Source organism: Barbus barbus (genome assembly GCF_936440315.1).
Source record: "Barbus barbus genome assembly, chromosome: 10".
Lineage (NCBI taxonomy): Eukaryota > Metazoa > Chordata > Actinopteri > Cypriniformes > Cyprinidae > Barbus > Barbus barbus.
This window is the reverse complement of record NC_136738.1, coordinates 18468327-18488874: the sequence shown is the minus strand read 5'-3', so window position 1 is coordinate 18488874 and position 20548 is coordinate 18468327. Positions and strand designations below refer to the sequence as shown.

Sequence of the window (20548 nt, the reverse complement as noted above, 5' to 3'; positions counted from 1 at the left end):
TAGACAAGTGATTTGCTGTGAAATGTGTGGTTATTTCCAGGGGGTTCATATTAGAAATAAAGTTTTAAAAAGAAACAAAAACTCCTTTTATCTTATACACAGATTTATCTTTATTTACAACAAATCATTATTTACAGACATTTAAAAAAGCATAAATATAAACTGTACTTTCTGTAATAACTATCATCAAACCACTTTGCATTTTTTTTGGCGTCGTACTTAAAATACAGAATGTTATACAGAGAATGAAAAGTGATTTCATTCAATTAATTTACTTTTATTTTTGAGGTTTCACATTTATAAACGCAAATGTGCTAATAAAATCAACTTAAGTAAGGCTGCACAGTTGGCTATTAAAGATTGTTTTCTTATTTGGATTTTTAAACATTTATTTATGCAGTTGTTTTCTCCTTTTTACTTTTTTTTGTATGCTTAGTGTTTAATGTTCATTATATGTAGATTTGAACGTAAGTGCGTGCATATTTTTTTCAATAGTCATAAAAAAAACAATAGGTCTACAAATGCGCATGCTCCCTTTGAGCTTCTCTTTTTTTGAGAATATGCTAATCACTCATTTTTAGGTGCCAATCAGTTGAGGCGTTTTGACGCACAGCGCTCAGGGGGCGGAGTCAAGCGCTGAACGCAGAATAAAACCATGCATCCCGCGAGCAGACCTCAGTGTGAGGAGAATCATGGACGTAAACTAAACAGAAAGTTACCATGATAAAAGTTAGGAATTTCTTTCAAATTACAGCAACAACACCCGTTTCCCTTGTAAATCAACAACCTTTCCCCCCCAGGGTCTGAGGTTTGCTTAAGTTTACAAGGCATCGCTCTTTCAACACTAACTACAGTTACACTCTGACAGAAAGAATGCGCGAGTCAGTTAGCATTAGCCGGCTAGCAGCGTGCTGACAGCAGCGACAGGAGGCGAACAAAAGATTGCTCTGCATTTGTCTGCTTGCACATTCGGTCCATGTAGAAGGGGCGATTATCAACACAATGCCCGTGTTACTTTTCCTGATAGACACGTCCGCCTCCATGAACCAGCGCTCCCATCTGGGCACTAGCTATCTGGACATAGCGAAGGGCGCAGTTGAGACTTTCCTGAAGGTAAAGGAATACACACCTCTGCTCCACACTCTCACTTTACAGAAAACTTACAAAAAAACCTGCGTTTCCGTTCGCTTTTCTCCACAGCTGAGGAGCAGAGATCCGGCCAGCAGGGGAGACAGATACATGTTAGTGAGTTTCGAGGAAGCACCGGCTGGAATTAAGGTACAAACTCTTTTATTTCTTTCCAAACCTGATTTATTTCACTCCAGACACTCTCAGCGCTCGCTTCGTCTGTTTGCGTTTCAAAACGCCACGGCTGAATTTGTAGTGTGAAAACATTCTGTCCAGCATGAATTTGTGTGTTTAAACATGGCCGACATTTTGTTCAGTGTGGCAGCAGAGAGCTCTATGTATGTGTGTGTGTGTGTGCTTGAGAGAAGAGAGGGAGAGGGGGGGGGGTAACCTAACTTAGTTTTCCCACCGAGAGAGAGTGAGGACTCTTCACTGCCCTCTACATTAATACCCCAAAGCAAAATTCAGATCACTACATCTGTCTGAAGAATTCTGATGTGAGGATCTCTTAAAAGGCATAACTAATCATTTTCTCTGTCTTGATATTTCAGGCTGGATGGAAGGACAGTCACGCCACTTTTATGACTGAGCTGAGGAACCTGCAAGCAGTTGGATTGACATCAATCGGCCAGTCTTTACGGACCGCTTTTGATTTACTCAATCTCAATAGATTAGTTTCGGGGATAGACAACTATGGACAGGTACGTTATAAACCAGGGACTGTTATAAAGTCTATGGCCTAACCCCATGAGCCCATCCCCGACACCTCAGTTAAATAAGCACCCAATAGGCTCACAACTGTGCCAACACAATCCCAAGAGCCCCTGGTGACACAGTAGTAACAACTAAACTGCATCTTGGATGCAAATAAGGGTAATGACAAACTGAAAAGCGGGTCTTGTAGTAGGCGCTGGTAATGCTTTTTTGTGTGCTTTCTTGGAAAAGTTTTCCAATTCTTTGTTTGTATTCCCAGGAGTTTTGTAAAGGACAGTTCTTGTATTTCTGCATGTTGAGCTGTGAAAGTTCAACACATTCAACATTACCTCACATAGATGTAATGATAAAGGTTATGGAGGCTATTTGTGACTTTGATCACTCATGGAAGATTAATTTTATTACATTTTTCACTTTTTTCACTCAAAAATATGAGCGGTTCATGCATGATTTCTAGGATGTTCTAGCTGGTTTCCACCAGGGTGTTATGCAGATGCTAAATGTTCTCATTCGTTTCAAGCACGTTACTGTCTTCATTTGATGGCATTATATATATGCCAATTAATTAAATCGAATTATATCACCTGTCATGTAATAAAATTTTAATTTTATTTTTTTTCACAGCCGTTTCTTTTACCATTCACATTTACAGGTGAAATCCAGTCATTGCAATAGGAATCTGCATGATCAGGAATTTTTTTTTTAGAGATTTTGAACTTTTTTTTTTCTTTCTTTTTTTCAAACAATGCTTACAACAATTTAGTCTCCCTACCCTATTTTTTTGTTGCTCCAGTCATTTTTCCCTGCTTGCTTGTCTTTTTTTTTTTTTTTATTTGCACAAAAGGAGAATTTCTGATATGCCATGGTTATGATTTAGATTATATATACTGTTCCTAAGTTTATTATTGGCATGTCATGGAGCTGCATGTAGTGACATGACACAAGAAAAACAGGCTCATTAAATCTTTCCTTTGCCTGCCTGTGGTAAATTTAGATACAAACTCTCTCCTTATATTATTGAGAATACTTGGTAATGGATCTCTCTTGGTTTCTGGTCCATGTATTTGTTTCAGAAATGATTCATCCATAAAACTGCACTTTGCTGAAGATGTAATTAAGTGTAATAATCATTGAAAGAGCAGAGCGTTTTAATGATTGATTATGCATTATTTTATCAGTGCGTATGTGCCATATTTTTAGTTTGTGTAATAAAAGCAGTGTAACTACCATATAGTTAACATCAAAAACAGTGGGTGTATTTCAAGCTATGCCTTTCTCTAATGAGCTCCACTGCTGGTGCTCAGTTTTTTATGGTTACTGTTTTATAATGATTATATTGTCTTATCTTTTGCAGGGTAGGAACCCTTTTTTCTTGGAGCCTGCTATCATTGTGGCCATAACTGATGGCAGCAAGCTGACCAGCAGTTCTGGTGTACAAGACGAGGTGGGTTATTTGTCAGTATGGGCCGGACTTAAAGGATTTCTTCTGTGATGGCCGTCCCAGGGCTCTGCGCTTTTCTTTTTAGGAGCACTTGTGCAGTCAAAAATTTAGGAGCACCTTCAATTCAATAATCAAAAATTCTGATCAAAAATTAACCTTCCTATTACGAGGTGATATTTGACTCCAAGTGAGTTACAGGATTTTTTTTTTACCTTTTGTAATGGCATTTTTCTAACTTTATTAAAAGTACGTCATCTTTTGTCAAATTCCAAAAAAAAAATTATGCTTTTTATAATTTCTAATTAAAACAACAAAGTAAAAACAAGTAGAGTAAGAAGTAGATTAAGAGACCAATCAAATGAAATCAGTATTTAAGAAATAAATTTGTACTACAGAGGTGGTACAGAAGAACACACAAGTGGCTTGTAGGTGTATTTTCAGTTGTTTAATGATGCGCAGAGGTTGTATAAGTGCAATTAAATTCATAAATTCATGTTGAGGTTAATGTTTTAAATATGCAATTTTGAATGTAGAAAATATTAAATGATTTAAATAAAAGAAAAGATACTTTAAAAATTAAACTAAGGTAGTCACTGATTTTATCACTGAATCATTCATTTAATTGTTTCGTTCGAATGGCCAATTCATTCAGGAACGAAGCGTCTGACTGTATTTATGAATGGGTAATTGAATCATTGACTCATTAGATCCATTTAAAAACACCGTTCATTCATAAACGAAACAATGTTTGAATGGAGATGTGCAGCGGCTTGGCTGGGACTTTGTTTGAAACTATTTTAGTTGATGAAATGGAGCAAAATAAGGCAATAGTGTTTTAATCAGACAATATAAGTCACTTAATATTAACTTCTTGTTTAATGAACTGTTATTAAACTAAACTATTGTATTAAATCAATATCACATTTGCAAACTCCCTTAATAATCATTAAAAGCTGTCACTCATCTTAGTTCATCGCCATCTCACAAAACTCCATTATAATCAACGAAGCTCCTTTCACTGCACAATGAATCTCTTATTTACACTATCTACACTTTTTTTTTTTTTTTTTTTTTTTTTTTTTTTTTTTTTTGTTTTGTCATAATGAGAGAATACGTCTGTGATGCATTACTCAACGCTGCCAAAATGCGTAAGTACGTTAGAAACCTTTAAACCTCAGCGCAAACACAAATATGCTGATCGGGTCAGTCGCACTGGTGCTCCTAAATATTTTTTCATAGTTGCACTTGCACGCAGTAGTGTTCAGTCGCACTGTAGAGCCCTGCATCCTGTCTAGTCATGAGTTTCCTATTTTGTTTTGTACTTGCCATTTCCTGCTTGTTCTTTCCTGTTAAACTTTTACTCTTGATATAGTTCACTCCTTCCTTTCCATATCTAACATCCATTCTTCTCTTTAACAGAATGTAAAACTAGCTGATAAAATGAGCAATAGTCAATGTATCCTACAGGATTTTTTCCCCCAGGGATTTTTCCATTTATATGCTGACATGTGAATGAATTCATTCTCTTTCTCTGTTCCAGTTACATTTGCCCCTGACAACACCATTGCCTGGCAGTGAGCTGACCAAAGAGCCCTTCCGATGGGACCAGCGACTCTTCTCTTTAGTGCTCCGCATTCCAGGCCACGCCTCTGCTGACCCTGAACCAATAGGTGGAGTTCCACCTGACCCATCCCCTATTACGCCCATGTGTGAGGTCACTGGGGGTGTGTATGCATTTTAACTACTTATAAATGAAAATTGTATTTATTGAAAATTTATAATTTTTATATTTATTGCTGAAAGACAAATGTGTCAGGGCTCTAGACTCATTCTTCTCACTGGTCGCTCTAACTTTCTCAGTCGGTCGCACGAGCACATGATTTCGTCGCAATATTTTTTTTCTTTTGCTACATCGTGTGATTAATCAATGCATGCTGATTAACTTTTATCATAGTTTATAGTTATATGGTAACAAAATGGTTAACATTCAACCTGTTCTTTTTCATCAGTAGCCTAGTATTATTTGTGATTTGAATGTTGTGACCTGGATTTCCTCTTTTGCTATAATATAAGTTTTGTAAGGCTTTGGATGCTTTCGAATTTGCGATCTTGCCACGTTTTACAAGAAAAGATAATTGTCTGTTTTGCTTGCATCTATATACCTTTCATTTTTTAAGACTAAAACAAAAGATAGATATATTGTTATTCTTAATTAAAAAGCACAACAACAATAAAACAGTAAGCTACAAGGACAAACTAGCTTGCATAAGGTTTAACGAATAAGATGAGGCATGGCGTACACCACATGCTGTTTTATATACCGACTAATAAATTACAAAATGTTTAGCAAACATTGAGGTATCAGATAAAAAAAAAAGATAGCCTCCATAGCGTAACGTAAGGTAAACAGCAAAGATATCAAGCTTTTCAAAATAAAAACAAAAAGAAAAGTAAAACAAACTGGCTGTGGTGAAAGTGCTTGTTTGTTTGTTTTTTTTTCCCACAAGAATACCAACGTGTTTACCACTTCTGGTTTAAGAAGTGGTATTTTACTTTACTTTTAGCTTGACAACCAAATCCTCTGTCCGCCATCGTTTCCTTATATAATATTCACATCATTTTTTACCGCGCGCGGCTAGTGCTAAACGCGTAGAGTATAAACCAGGCTCTACACCTGAAGCGCTCTCACTGACAGCGCCTCTCTTCACTTGATGAGTGAAATCTGACTCCTGCTACAATGTGCCGCGACCCAGCAACATGCCCTTGTATGGAGCAGGCTCTTTGGAGCAGAGCAGACCATGCACTCGCACAAATGCGACCACGTCAAATTTGAACTCGCACATTCTCAAAAAATTGTCGCAAATGTGACAATTTGGTCGCAGTCTAGAGCCATGTGTGTGGAATAGAAAAGTTAATGAACTCCATGAACTGAAATGAAGTCTGCTGGCCATGTATTTAGTGATTTTAGTGCTAGATGTTGTATATTAGTGATGTCTGGCACTTCAGTTACTCCAACAGTACACTAAACTGTGAACATTGGCTTCTGTTAAAGGTTTCAAAATAGGGGGCAGAATTTGTAGCTTTTGATAAGTTGCATAAAGTATAAAAGGAATAAAAAGTATAACGGTGGTCTGATGGCAGCAGTTTAGAGTCAACACTAATAGCGATTCTCTCTGGAGTCATGAGTTTGTGTATGGCTACAATAGTTCTTGACTCACCAATTTATGTGTTTTAGGCATGTAAAACATCTGCATTTCGCACAATTATTGGGTGCTTTAATAATAGTTGCGTAGATGTGACGTCATTGCATGATTACGTGAGCCAACTGTCCAAAAGAACCAGTTTTCAGAAAAGAATGTTAACATGAAGAATTAACATCCCTACTATATAGCCCCTCTGCGAGAAGTTGAGAGAGACTTGTTCATGAGAAAGCAAGTTTAAGATCACAGATTAATTTTTTTCTGTCTTTTTTTTTTGCGTTTAAAATAACATTTTGAATTGGATATTTATAGGTTTGAGATTACAGAGTAAAATTAGGCCACTCTTTAAAAAGCTCTACATGCCCTGCTGAGTAAATGTCAAGTTGTATCTGTCAGGTGGTGTTTACGTGTTGTGAAACGGTGTTTGAATTGTGAATTGAAGAGAATTGCAGATTTGTGGTTAAGAGCAGATTCTGCTGGACTCGTGTGTGTGTGTGTGTGTGTGTGTGTGTGTGTGTGTGTGCTGACTAATACAGCTGTGTAATAGAGACGAGCTGAACTTCACTATAGAGAGAGGAACAACGTCTGTCCTCTCATGCTGATAAAATACTAAACACAATAAGAGTGGCTGCTGTGTAGTGTGTGTGTGTGTGCACGCATGTGAATAGCTGTGGCTTTCCAATGAACTGGCCAGAAAAAAAGGCCACAGAAAATGGTTTCATCTTAAACCAGACAGTATTAAATTACCTCAAATATGAATAGTTGTGGCTAAAATTTACATGTAGGCCCTTAAGTTAAAGCTCACATGTCAGATGCAATTGCTAAATGTCTTTTGATGGTGTTTTTTCTGCTGTGTGTTTAGGCCGGTCGTACAGTGTATTTTCCCAGAGAATGCTGAACCAGTGTCTGGAGTCTCTGGTGCAGAAAATCCAGAGTGGTGTGGTCATTAATTTTGAAAAGACTGGACCTGATCCTCCACCTACTGAAGGTAAAGGAGGTTCTGGTTTTTGTTATTTTCAAGTGCCTATGTTATTTATCAGTTCTGGTTGTGACCAATATAGGTGGCTGGATAGATGGATACTTTATAAATCCAGTGGTGACAATTGCTATTTTAGTATTCAAACATGAACACTTTTCAGTCACAGAAGACTTTGTAATTTACACAGTAAAAATACAGTAAAAACACGAATATTGAGAACTTATTAATTTAAAATAAGTTTTAAAATGCAACTTATTCCTGTGATTGCAAATCTAAATTTCCGTTGTCCTTGTCATGTTTGATCAACTTCATAATTTCTTAATGAATAGAAGCATTTCTTTCCAAAAATGAATGGTAGTGCTTTACAAAAATTTTAAACCAGTCCAATAATAATGACACTACTTTTTTTGTTTTACACAGATGGCCCAATAGAAATTAAGTATGGACCTCAATCATGGCAAAGCTGTCATAAGATGATCTATGTCAGACCCAACCCTAAAACGGGTGTTCCTATTGGTCATTGGCCTATCCCAGAGTCCTTTTGGCCTGACCAGAACTCTCCTACTTTGGTATGAAAAAAAACTTTTTTATATGTATATGCTCTGTTGGTTTTTCTAGTGTAATGGCAACTTCTAAGCCATGCAAGTGTACTTTCTGCTCAGTTGACTCCGTTCCTCTGCAGCCTCCACGTGCAGCTCACCCGCAGGTGAAGTTTTCATGTGTTGATTCAGAACCCATGGTGGTGGATAAAGTGCCCTTTGACAAGTACGAGCTAGAGCCTTCTCCGCTCACTCAGTACATACTGGAGAGGAAATCACCGCATACCTGCTGGCAGGTACTGCTCGTATCAGTCTTTAAGCACAGTTATACACACTGGTCAGGTTACATATAGGCTGTATGTTCTCTAAACTGCACTAACTTGTACTCCTGCTTGAGTGTTAATGGCCTTTTTATACGTTCTCAGGTTTTTGTGTGTAACAGTGCTAAATACGGAGAACTCGGGCAGCCGTTTGGTTATCTGAAGGCCAGCACAGCTCTTAACTGTGTCAACCTGTTTGTCATGCCCTATAACTACCCTGTGGTGCTGCCTTTGCTTGGTAAGCTTCATTAGTATCATCTAATTTATTATGAGATATGAAAGGAATAATTCTCTAGGAATTCTCTAAAGGAGAAAGAATTTCTCTAGTTCTGTCTTGTCTTTTAAAATCTTTGCAATTAGTTTTTGATATTTTATACCACCACACTATAATAAAACTAGACACCAGTTTTCTTTTGAATGTGAATGGATGTAACGGTTATATACAAGTCTGTTTATCATTTATAGATGACTTGATTACTGTGCATAAGTTCAAGCCTCCAGCAAAGTGGCGACAATCTTTTGAGAACTATCTTAAAACAGTCCCGCCCTACTATATCACCGTAAGTAATGAAATAAGTCATTCATTTTGACACTACAACATTGTGATTGTATCTTTTGGAATGCATTCAAGTCATTTTGTTTTTTACACAGGCCCTGCGGAAAGCACTAAGAATGATGGGAGCTCCAAACCTGTTGGCTGACGCCATGGAGTACGGTCTGAGCTATAGTGTAGTGTCTTATCTCAAAAAGCTCAGTCAGCAGGTATGTTCTAACATAGCTTATTTTTATAGTCTTTATACTTAAACATGATTCATGAAGTTATATATTGTATTGTGTATATTATAGGCAAAGATCGAGGCAGACCGAGTTTGTGCATCAGTAGGAAAAAAGGCGTCACTAGAAGGTGGGATTAAACTTCGCTGCAGAAGCGCCGCCCTCTCACTGGCACACAGGAAGGATTTCACGCAGCTGCTGCACAGTATCATGGGAGATGGGCCCGCTCTACCAATGGAGGCAAACACCAAGGAGTTTGCTGGCTTTCAACTAGCTGCTCTGAATAAAGTATGCATGTATACAAAACTGTAAATACAGTACACCTTGTGGATGTTTTATACTGTTTTCATGCAGTCAAAACCAAGAGATCCACAAAGCATACACGTACATGATATTGCTCAATGTGAATCAAGTCAGGGTAAGATTAATTTTTAATGTTTATTCTGAGGGCTGGAATTCACTACAAGTGTTTAACATGGGGCACATTTGCATTTTAGAGTCATGTTTTGTGCCTACCCAACTATTCTTTCAGGACATAGTTGAGCAAAGCATCCATGTTCACTTACCAAATCCAGATCACTTATCTCCTGTTTCCTTCTCTTTTCGCACAGGCATTAAAACCGCAAGGGCTGCGGAACCCCTATGATATCCCAAGATCTCATCTGCTAGACCAGCTGAGCCGTATGAGGCGGAACCTTCTGCACGCCAGCATCTGTATTCTGAAAGGTCAAGATCAAGGTAACGCTCAGACAGCCATGAATGGTTATTGATTTTCTTGGAGCAGTTTCCCGAGTATCTGGGTGATTTGCTCATTTAATTTTAGCTTCTGATTTCCAAAAGAATTGAGACTTTTTGTCTGATATGGTTATGCTGTTTACATGGTACATTTTGAATGTTATTTACATATTTTTATAATAAATATTTTTCTAGATCAGCTGCACAGTGTTCCTATAGCTCAGATGGGCAACTATCAGGATTTCTTAAAACATTGCCCATCCCCGCTGAGAGAAGCAGACCCCGATCAGCCTAAGCGTTTGCACACCTTTGGTAACCCTTTCAAACTGGACAAGAAGGTACCTTTAGATCTCTGACTTTCAAAAAAAAAAAAAAAAAAGCATAATAAAGATTTGACTTTCAGGCAAATAACTTTCTGTCTCTCTGTGTCAGGCGATGATGGTAGATGAGGCAGATGAATTCGTTACTGGCACTCAAGGCAAAGGCAAACGTCCTGGAGAATCAAGCAGTCCTGCTGGGGGCGGGGCCCCTAAACGCAGGCGCTGTATGTCTCCTCTGCTTCGGCTGGGACGGGCATATACACCTCCCAAAACACCACCTAGAAGTAAGTAACCAGCACACAGGCAGAAAAACCCCTTTAGTAGCAGGTCATTTAAAATTTAAAATCCTTTCATTTATTCACCCTTATTCTGTGAGCAAAACTTTGAATCTGCTATTTTATGCATGTTTCATATCTAATTCAACACAGCTCCAGATAATGATGACACCGAATTGGGCAATCACATCAACAACCATCTCGAGTCAAACCGCAACTCGGACAAGGAGCTAAGTCCTGCACCCGAGTCTGAACTGATCCAGCAGAGGAACCACCTTCTGCCGGAAGAGGTTGAGAACCAGCAGGACGGAGTGCAGGAGAACGGCCAGTCCAGCGATAGCGAGTTTTCTCTGGGCAGCGAGGGTGAAGAGGAGGCCCCACACTGTTACCCTTCCCCCTGCCAACTGAAGAAGATCAGAAACCAAGAGAGCCAGGAACTGAACTCTGAGCTCAGAGTACTCATCACCAAGGAGATCAGGAAGCCTGGCAGACGTGAGGGTGACCTCCCACAAACGCTTTGTCTTGGGCCTTGTGAAATCAACTGGCCATGTTTGCTGCTTTTGCTACATGTGCAAATCTGTAACATTGTTACAGCTGGTTTTCATTTGTCATTTTTATTTTTACATTGTAATGACATTACATGCTTTTTGAAATTCTATTGTTCCAGTGGTTTTACAGTTGTTGTTTTGTCACTGCTCATAACACCATACATAAAATATTTCTTCTCCCCCAATGTCCCTTTTTTTCCCCCTTTGTCTTAATGCAGGTTATGAGAAAATCTTCTACCTCCTCAAGCAAATCCAGGGCAGTTTGGAAACACGTCTGATCTTTCTGCAGAGCATAATCAAAGAGGCTGCCAGGTAAACTCTAGATTCAAATGCAGATTGTTGAAGTAGATGCTAACTCTGCATATTGGTATTTGTATGAAGGTTAAAGCCCCAAGTATACTACTTTTTTTTAAAAAAAATTATTTTTTATTAAGCATTCTCTAACTTTCTAACTCGTGTTCAGCTGTGTACATATGATGAGCATTCATAACTGAAGTCTTTGGCCGTAATGTGTAAACCTAAAATTAAGCTGCTTTTAATACAAGTAACCCCATGTTGTTTTCATAGACACAGCTCTTTAATTGCTAATTAAATTACATGCAGTGTTTGTGTGTGCGCGCAGGTTTAAGAAGAGGGTCTTGATTGAGCAGCTGGAGAACTTCTTAGAGGAGATTCACTTAAGAGCCAACAGCATGAATCATCTGGACGGTTTCTGAGCACTCCATCTGTCCTACTTGAAGGACTCAGCACATATCTGCACTATTTATGTAATGTTATTTTGGACTTGTGTGTCTCCAGTCTTTATCAGTATTGAAGCTGATTTTATCAGTGGACTTGATGGGTTGTCGCTAAACCTCAGGATTGGGCGAAATGGGAAAAGTTGCTCTTTCTATATCAAATGGTCACACGCACACACTGCTCTTTCTTTTTCTTTTCTTTTAAGGCATTTTTCCCATCTAATTGTGCCAAAGAGAACTGGTTGAATGGCATTGGCTTCCTCCACTCATTTGCATTTTTGTATTCCCCCACAGTCCCCTGCGACATTGACACGTGGCATTGATCACCAATATCAACGTTTTCCTTTAATTTCAGTGGGGAATTGTACCCCTGCGAACTCGCTGCCTCAGACAGACATCACATTTGTTAGGTTGGATCTCGCTTAATAAAGCAACTACATCAGCAATATTCTACACCAATAAAAAGGCGAGTTGCCAAGCAATTCTTTAAAGTTGGAAGTTTGAGTGACTTTGAGGTTTCATAATTAAATGAAGACTTGCACACTCCAAAAGTCATTTGTTGTTTGTTAACTCATCTCAGGAATGATGTTGCAGAAGATTTAGCATTTGTTTAGCAGCAGAGGAACATCTTTCTGGAATTGTTTTCCCAATATTCTTAAAAAGCTCTTTCTCCTTTCACAAAAGTGTAGTGTTTTTGTTTTAAATCTATAAACACACATTTTCCACTTAGACTTTTATTTTTAAGCTACCCAGCATTATTAAGCATGGCTTCAAGCAACAGTTTTGCCTTTAGCAAAAGACCTTCTGTAGCATGTCATGTGGTTTTCAGATCACAGAACCATGACAAACTTCTGTGAAAAAGTAAGGATTATATCACTTCTCTGAACTTTTGTTCTCTTGGCTAAAAATTGCAAATGACAGTTCTGCATCGAATAACCATATTTGATTTACAGAAGCAACAACCGGAAGGATCTAATAATGAAACACCCAAACAATGTAAAGTTGATACTTAATCATTCAGGATGAAGTTAAGAGCCACTTATTCACTGACATGGCAAGCTGCTGCTAATGTATTCCTACATTACTGCCAAATATCCAGTGTCCCTTAGCGCATTTTTATTTTTTGGGGGGTCTGTCTTTGGTCTTCTATCTCACCCTCTTAACCCTGCACCCTAATATAGGGACCAAATCTTTGCTATACATGTTATCGATAAAGGAGAAAGGCTTCTTTAAAAAATTATTTGTATTATGCTGTACATATGTACATGGTGACATTGAAAATATTGTTGGTGGAAAGCCTTTTTTGTATGTATTTGAATAAAGTCTATTTTACACTGTGAATAGTCATGTAAATAAATGACATTTTTCTGTCATTAAATTCTCAGTGGCACAATGTCATTAAAAAGGATTGCAAATCTTACTATGTTCATTGTTTTTTATATGCATAAACCCATCAGTTTGCAGGGATAAAGACTGAAGTGGCTTGTCATGTGATTTTTTTTTTTTTTTTTTTTTTTTTTTTTCTTCTATTGCTAATCCATAGACTGATGAAACGGACAGCTACTTGGGGAGTTTTGGTTCTAGATCTCACAAATTTCAACAGTCATTAAATGTGAGGCTCGGTACTTCGCAGAATTCTTATTTCTGAGATCCATGAAATCAGTAACTGATGGTAACCAAACACTTCCATCAGAATTGAGGAAATTTATTGAGGGCAGACTGGAAAAAAAAAAATGACAGCAGACACTTTAAAGTGCAAAAAAATTTTTTATTTACAGATATGTACAAAAGTCTCGTCCCTCTTCCTGAAGTGTCAGTGGACCCTCCTTAACGGTCCTCGGATATCCCTCTGACCCCCCACCCATGAGGGAGGAGGGGTGTGTTGAGTTGGCAGAATCATACAAATGTATATTAACACAAGCCTCCATTGTGTGTTAGTCATTTGAAGAAGTGATTGCATGTATCATCTCAAGACATCTCGGCTGGATTCAGAACTCGACCTATAAACAGCAATGACCCTGTGGAGTAAAAACCTACAGATTAAACTGACTCTCCAATGTCACAAAACAGATGTCATGCAGATCTGTGTTGGTTCATGTAGATTAATAACGTTGTTTATGATGATCACTCTATGGAGAATGACATGTATAATGTCACAAAACAGTTAGACTAAAAATCATGAACAGCAAAACTGTTTTCAACATTAATAAGAAATGCTTCTCAAGCATACAAATCTGCATACAAGAATTAATTCTAAAGGATCATGTGACAAGTCTGGAGTAATGGATGCTGAAAAATTCAGATTTGCCATCACATGAATAAATTACATTGTAAATAATATAAATAGAAAATTTGTTCAAATAAACCTTTTAAATAGTAATAATAATTTAGAATATTACTGTTTTAACTGTATTTCTGTTCAAATAAATTACATTTATTTTAATCGATCAAATAAATTTGACTGTTAAAAACATTAAAGAATCTTACTGACCTCAAATGTTTGGATGTTATATACAATTTAATGTCAGGGTAGAGTAATTTTAAGAATGCATGCTATCAGTGATAATTCCAGATTTTAGTATTTACCTGTATTGATCTGCCGTAAGATAAAGAGAAATGGTCGATCTGCTTTGAAAACCGCTGAACGGGATCTTTTCAATAGCACCATTGCTAAAAAGAAAGATAGAAGGAAGAAAGCTCAGTCATCAGTTATTTCCAAGCCGATTCACATCTTGAACAGTCTGTTCAACTATAAACCAGCTGTTGACTACAACTGACTCTCAACCAGGTACACATACACCAGAGCCTTTCAAAGTGAAGTGACATACTGCCAAGTATGGTGACCCATACTCGGAATTCGTGCTCTGCATTTAACCCATCCATCGTACACACACACAGCAGTGAACACACACACACCGTGAACACACACCCGGAGCAGTGGGCAGCCATTTATGCTGTGGCGCCCGGAGAGCAGTTGGGGGTTCGGTGCCTTGCTCAAGGACACCTCAGTCGTGGTATTGAGGGTGGAGAGAGCGCTGGACATTCACTCCCCCCACCTACAATCCCTGCCGGCCCGAGACTCGAACCCGCAACCTTTGGATTACAAGTCCGACTTTCTAACCATTAGGCCACGACTTCCTTTCTGAGTGTATAAAAGATTACATCTTAAAAAAAAAAAAAAAAATTCAGGGATAATATTTGGTGCGTTTGTCCTCTTCACAAGAGAATAATGTTTCTTTAATTAGTTTAACAAGCACTTGAGGCTTGTTAGAACTATATTAGTCTCCACACTAATGGATGATAATGTTTTGTCATCTGCTGCTCAAATGCTCAAGCTCTTTAAAGCAGAATGGATTCTGATTGGCTGTCTTCGTTGGGAAAAAAATGATTCAGGCATAACACGAAGAGGCTGAAGTCTATATTATGATAATGGTATGTCAATACAGAGTCAGATCAGTCTTCATTAACATTAAACAAACAGTATTTCATATTCATAAGTGTTCCTAAACATTTCTCTTGTTTTCAATTTCCACACTATTTTATTTCAGCAAGCAAAATGTCACATACCTGTAGCTGAAGCTGCTTTTGTCCCTTCCTCTGTCACTTCTATTCTTGCCTCATGGAAAGCCTCTGATACAAAAAGCCCTTCCCCATCTGTAGACATATCAAACAGAAGGCTTAATCTTCACAGAGTGAATCCTTGATTTAAACTGATGGTGTTGTGATCATTTCTCAGCATCTATGACTGGTATAAACTGTTTTCAGTTTAACTTTCCTACCTGAGATGCCTCTAAAATCAGCAGCTGAGGGACTGAAGACATCAGAGATACCGAGAGACTGTAAAACAGGCTTCAGATTAAACCTGCTCTGCATCTTAAACCTAAAATACACACAAAACAAGGATATATCCAATAAAATATATGCATTTCACAAGTAGTTTATTTATTTATTTATTTGCATGCTGTTACCTGGGCAGAAATATATCCATCTTAGTGCGTCTTAATCCAGTATCCCACAGTCCCACAGCACGGTCCACGAGCTGCTTTTCCAGCTGGGACAGAGGGGTTTTCCGGTCACTAGGTAAGGCCACCAGTAGTCTTAGTGAGCGATCCAAGTACGGTAGCTCCAGCACAGTGTACTCCTGCTCGGACGGCAGGTGGAAATGCCCTAAGGTTGACAGGTAGAGGTATACGCTCTTAACAGAACAATAGGCTTCCATCTAACTCTTGTATTGGTGTATGTCTTGATCCTCCCCTTACCAATATTGACTTCGGTTGACTGGTACATCATTGGGACTTTGACTGTGCTGCCGTCTAAGAGGCTGAAGGGCAGGTTCTGGGTGTCAGTGAAGAGAAATTGTTTCTGCCAGGCACCGTGAAACACCACCGTGCTCAGAAGAGCCATGTGCAGTAAACTGTCTTGCCTGGAGGCCTCTTCCTGGGACTCACTGGACTGAAGTTGCTCCTCTTTTGTCTGGAGATGGCCAGCTTTAGAAATAAATCATACACTTACACTTAATCATTTATATGAAAAAATACAGTATGCTACATATCCTACATGTACTATAGTTTCATGTGTCTCATCATAATCCAAAAAATTAAATGCACTGAAAAATATTTGGTGTAGAAACAATTTACACTCAGTTTTAGTTTATTTTACAAATAATTGCACATCATTTATATTTACATAATTATATTTTAAATCCAAATTAATATCTAATTTGGCATACAATATATTTTTTCATATATCTACATAATTACATTTAAAAGTCATATTTAAAGTCTAATCAATCGTATATATTTACAAAATTATATTTTAAATTCATTCTTATATTTAAAATGCACTGAAAAATATTTGGTGTAGAAACTGTGAAAATTTTACAAATAATTTCAAGGAATTAGTAACACATTTAATTAAACATTACATTTTAAATGAAGAAGAATGAAACTACTTCCTTGTAAAAAAAAATACTTCAATAATCTTTATTTCATTTACAAGTTTGATTTTTCTTTTTTTCTTTTTTTACACAGTGGAAATCAATATTTAATTTTACATAATATATATTTACATAATTATATTTAAATTCTAATCAATGCTTAATTTGACATCATATATATTTACATAATTATATTTTAAAATCATAATCACATGTAATTCAATTTAAATCATCTAATTTTGCTAACACATATTTACATAATTAAATTTACTAAATATATATATTTAAATTCTCATCAATATTTAATAATTAGTGCTGTCAAAAGATTAATCGCGATTAATCACATTCAAAATAAAAGTTTTTATTTACATAGTTTATGTGTGTGTATTGTGTATATTTATTACTATTATTATTGTGTGTATATATAAATAAACACACATTCAGTATATATTTTGAAAATATTTACATGTATATATTTATATTCATATAATTTATAACATGTATAAATATATTTAATATATAAACGTAACATAACTTTTAAAAATATATACATACATGTGTGTGTTTATATATATATATATATATATATTAAATATACACAGTACACACACATACATTATGTAAACAAAAACTTATTTTGGATGCGATTAATCGCGATTAATCGTTTGACAGCACTATTGATAATACATAATTATGTTTTAAAATCATAATGTAAATTTAAATCAGTCTTTCATTTTACATCATATGTACAGTATTTACATAATTAACACTATAAACATGTATATTTATTTTGTTTTTGTAGGTCATATGTATCCATCACTTAAAATGACATTGGAGACCATCTAAATATAAATGATGAACGTGTGGTGGTTTTAGGGAAACTGCATTGACTATTAGTAAATAAAACTCACCTTTACTCAGGGAACGTGTCCACTGCTGTAGCTGACTATGAGTGTGGTTTTGATTACTGAAGTTTACACTCAGTAGACTACTGTTACCCCATCCCAAGGCATGCTGGGTAAATTCTGGCAGGAGTTTCACACCACTCTGGACAAATAAGGCATTGGCAAGCTGAAGCCGCACCCCATCACTGGAATTACCCAGGTGTCCTTGTGGCCGAGACAGAATGTCCTGCACTCGAGCATCTGCGAGGAGACCAGTGTATCATCAAAACTGTCATGTTAACTTTTCAAGCATTGGATAAGGCAGGTAGGCAGGTTGTCAGACAGGGCTGATTTAGATTTTGAACTATTTAGGAAAACAACGTACAGATTACAGGTGTGCCGCTAGTTTCCTCTTACCGTTCACGTCATATCCCAGAGTTTCCTCAAGTTGTGCTAGAGTGTTTCCCCTGGCACCGAGCTGCAGAAGACCCAGACACAACGAGACGCTGGCTGGAGACACGATCAGGTTGGAGTTGTTCTCCGTCTCTGTGAGTGTTTGGTAGAGGCTGATGCCAAACTGCATGTGCAGATCATTGAGGCTGTTGCCATGGCAGCGCTCCAGCAGCCACAGACAGAGCAACAGGGAAGTCACAGACAGGTGATGCATGATCAACAGGTCAAATTCTGCAAACGCAAAATTATTAAGAAAGAGTTTTCCAGAACAGCCCACAAATGAGTCATGGATTTGGTTACAAGTTGAAAATAAAATAAAATTAAATAATAAAATATATAATGTATTTGATATCTATTAAAGATAACCTAATAAATTACTTTTGTTGGTGTAACTTTGATTCAGTACAAAATAATACTACTATCACCCACTTTTCAGCAGCACAACTTTTGCAAGCCAGGATAAAGTTGGTTAATCTTTATAATAGATTTGATTAATTTTTAAGATTAGCATCTTAATTGCACTGATGTGTGGTCTCTATTCTGAATGAATGTAAAAATTAAAGGATAATTTACCAAAAAAATGAAAAATCTGTCATTTACCCACCCTCATGTCATTCCAAACCTGTAAGTCATATTTCTTCTGTGGAACACAGAATACATTTTTTGTAGCATGCTGGTAACCAAATAGTTTTGGTGACCATTGATTTCCATTGTATGGATAAAACACACACACACACACACACGGAGACATTTCTCAAAATATCTTCTTTTATGTTTATATGACATTATGTTTAAAACAATGATGACAGAGTTTCCTTTTTTTGGGGTGAACTATGCCACAGCCTCCATATATCCAATATTAATGCAACATGAAATGGTGTAAATCACAATACGAAAATAATGAAATTAAACTTCTGAACAGATATCCTTGCTACATTCATATAAATTTATATTGATATGGATCAAAATAGGCCTATAATTAAAATATTTAATTAAAAATATATAGTATAATAAAATAATTAAAAACAAAATATAATTAAATGTATGATTGAATTAAAATATTTAAGAACTTCTTACTTATTATATAGTATAATTAAAAAATAATTAAAAACCAAATTTGATTATTAAAATGTATGACTGAATTCAAATATTTAGGAACTTCTTACCTGCCGGCTCGTCCTCTGGATTGGGTGAGTGTCAGCTGCTCCTGATGTTCAGCTCCACTATCAGTATCAATCCAGGAGGACGTGCGTTCGCCCTGATCCTCCACGCCAGGACAACTGATTGAAAGAGTTGTCGATCATGAGACCTTGTTTAAAGGGAGAGCTTCGTGTTTGTGGTCTCCGGCGGCGATGTCCGTACCACTCGGTCAGAATTCCTGCCTCCCGCCCGGCACTATAAGGAGCCAGGCAGAGGGAGGCATGCGCTCGACCAGCAAATCCGCACTCGACAAGTTCAGCCACACACACACACACACACACACACAAACAAACAAACAAACACATGATAGAGAGAGGAAATCATTACACAAGCAGCTTGTTCTTTTGATGGAGTGAGCAAATGCCATCCCAGCTATAACACAGGGCAACATGCTGCATCAGCATTTCTGCATGAGGTGCCATCAAACATTTAAAATTCTCATGCAATCAATGCCAAGCTGTGAGCTTTACCAACCTGTTAACATCTACACACTATAATTGTTGATTGACTGAAAGAAGTGTTATTCTCAGCAAGCTGCATTTATTTGAACAAAACAAAGGAAAACAGCAATATTGTGAAATATTATTAAAATGTAAAATAATGCTTAATAAAGGTTAGTAAAATAGTTGTTAAGTTTAGGTATTGGATTAGGGATGCAGAATATGGTCATGCAGAATATGTGCTTTATGAGTGCTAATAAACATCCAATAGCCGTTGTTAATAGGCATGTTAATAAGCAACTAGTTAATACTGAGAATTGATCCCTATACTAATGTGTTACCGAACAATTATTTTAAACAACTGTTATACATTGTCAAAGTCAGATCTCCATTGTAAGTGGAGTTTCCTCAAATGACCCTAATGGATTGAAAAGACATTTTTCCCATGGTAAACTGCAAGCGGGAAATGATCAGTAAGCATCAGGTATTTGGACGGTGCCCATCAGAAGGCATGTTAATTAGTTGAACCAACTTGGCAGCAATCAGTGGAGAAGACAGATTCTTTAATTCCAGTATTCCATCCATGGCATTTGAATTTTTAAGATGGGAAATGATGATGGGAAAGTCACGGTCACTTGGGCAAGGACAATGCACCCAAAGGAATGGGGTCCAAAGTAAACAACTCCTCTTTCATGTTGAAGTCAGATATTTAAAAGTTGGTATGCAAACATACTTTGAATACAGAAACTTCTTTAATGGGTCAAATACTGATGAACTAAAACATTAACAGATTTAAAAATATGTCTAAAACATTTGGACTATTTAGTCCCTTTAGTTACAATTGGACCGTTCTAGAAACAACCTATCAGGGCGTGTGTACATTCTCACAATTAAGTATGCAGTGGATTGCATTATATGATAATAA

General features: G+C 37.1%; 2 protein-coding genes across 7 annotated transcripts; one reads left to right on the top strand and one right to left on the bottom strand.

The window, feature by feature from the left end:
• Window positions 1-677: 677 nt before the first annotated feature.
• On the top strand, window positions 678-13472 carry ints6 (integrator complex subunit 6). Of its 3 annotated transcripts, none has more exons than XM_079427848.1 (18): window positions 678-1113; window positions 1201-1278; window positions 1680-1829; window positions 3197-3286; window positions 4824-5007; window positions 7346-7471; window positions 7883-8031; window positions 8145-8297; window positions 8427-8559; window positions 8787-8881; window positions 8973-9083; window positions 9168-9383; window positions 9707-9833; window positions 10026-10168; window positions 10263-10434; window positions 10579-10917; window positions 11192-11285; window positions 11596-13472. In XM_079427848.1, the coding sequence occupies exons 1-18, from the start codon at window positions 1003-1005 to the stop codon at window positions 11687-11689; spliced, it is 2565 nt and encodes an 854-aa protein (XP_079283974.1). In that variant the 5' UTR covers window positions 678-1002; the 3' UTR covers window positions 11690-13472. The 3 variants fall into 3 exon arrangements, with proteins under 3 accessions (XP_079283974.1, XP_079283973.1, XP_079283972.1); XM_079427847.1 differs by having other exon boundaries at window positions 10579-10923; window positions 11596-13130; XM_079427846.1 differs by lacking the exon at window positions 11596-13472 and having other exon boundaries at window positions 10579-11281.
• Window positions 13398-19717, bottom strand: serpine3 (serpin peptidase inhibitor, clade E (nexin, plasminogen activator inhibitor type 1), member 3). 4 transcript variants are annotated; one of them, XM_079427855.1, is made up of 10 exons: window positions 19150-19454; window positions 18588-18623; window positions 17948-18214; window positions 17564-17791; window positions 15970-16197; window positions 15679-15877; window positions 15490-15590; window positions 15278-15364; window positions 14297-14380; window positions 13398-13728 (listed from the first exon to the last, which is right to left on the bottom strand). In XM_079427855.1, the coding sequence occupies exons 3-10, from the start codon at window positions 18195-18197 to the stop codon at window positions 13679-13681; spliced, it is 1227 nt and encodes a 408-aa protein (XP_079283981.1). In that variant the 5' UTR covers window positions 18198-18214; window positions 18588-18623; window positions 19150-19454; the 3' UTR covers window positions 13398-13678. The 4 variants fall into 4 exon arrangements, with proteins under 4 accessions (XP_079283981.1, XP_079283979.1, XP_079283980.1 ...); XM_079427853.1 differs by having other exon boundaries at window positions 17558-17791; window positions 19150-19419; XM_079427854.1 differs by lacking the exon at window positions 18588-18623 and having other exon boundaries at window positions 19150-19717.
• Between the last annotated feature and the right edge of the window lie 831 nt (window positions 19718-20548).

Coding starts and splice junctions, on each gene's coding strand:
- ints6 (XM_079427846.1), top strand. CDS start 1,003: ATGCCCGTGTTACTTTTCCTGATAGACACGTCCGCCTCCATGAACCAG. Junction 1,114..1,200: donor CAGTTGAGACTTTCCTGAAG/GTAAAGGAATAC, acceptor TTTTCTCCACAG/CTGAGGAGCAGAGATCCGGC. Junction 7,472..7,882: donor TGATCCTCCACCTACTGAAG/GTAAAGGAGGTT, acceptor TGTTTTACACAG/ATGGCCCAATAGAAATTAAG.
- serpine3 (XM_079427852.1), bottom strand. CDS start 18,197: ATGCATCACCTGTCTGTGACTTCCCTGTTGCTCTGTCTGTGGCTGCTG. Junction 15,591..15,678: donor ATGGATATATTTCTGCCCAG/GTAACAGCATGC, acceptor TGTGTATTTTAG/GTTTAAGATGCAGAGCAGGT. Junction 13,729..14,296: donor CTTACGGCAGATCAATACAG/GTAAATACTAAA, acceptor TTTACTCCACAG/GGTCATTGCTGTTTATAGGT.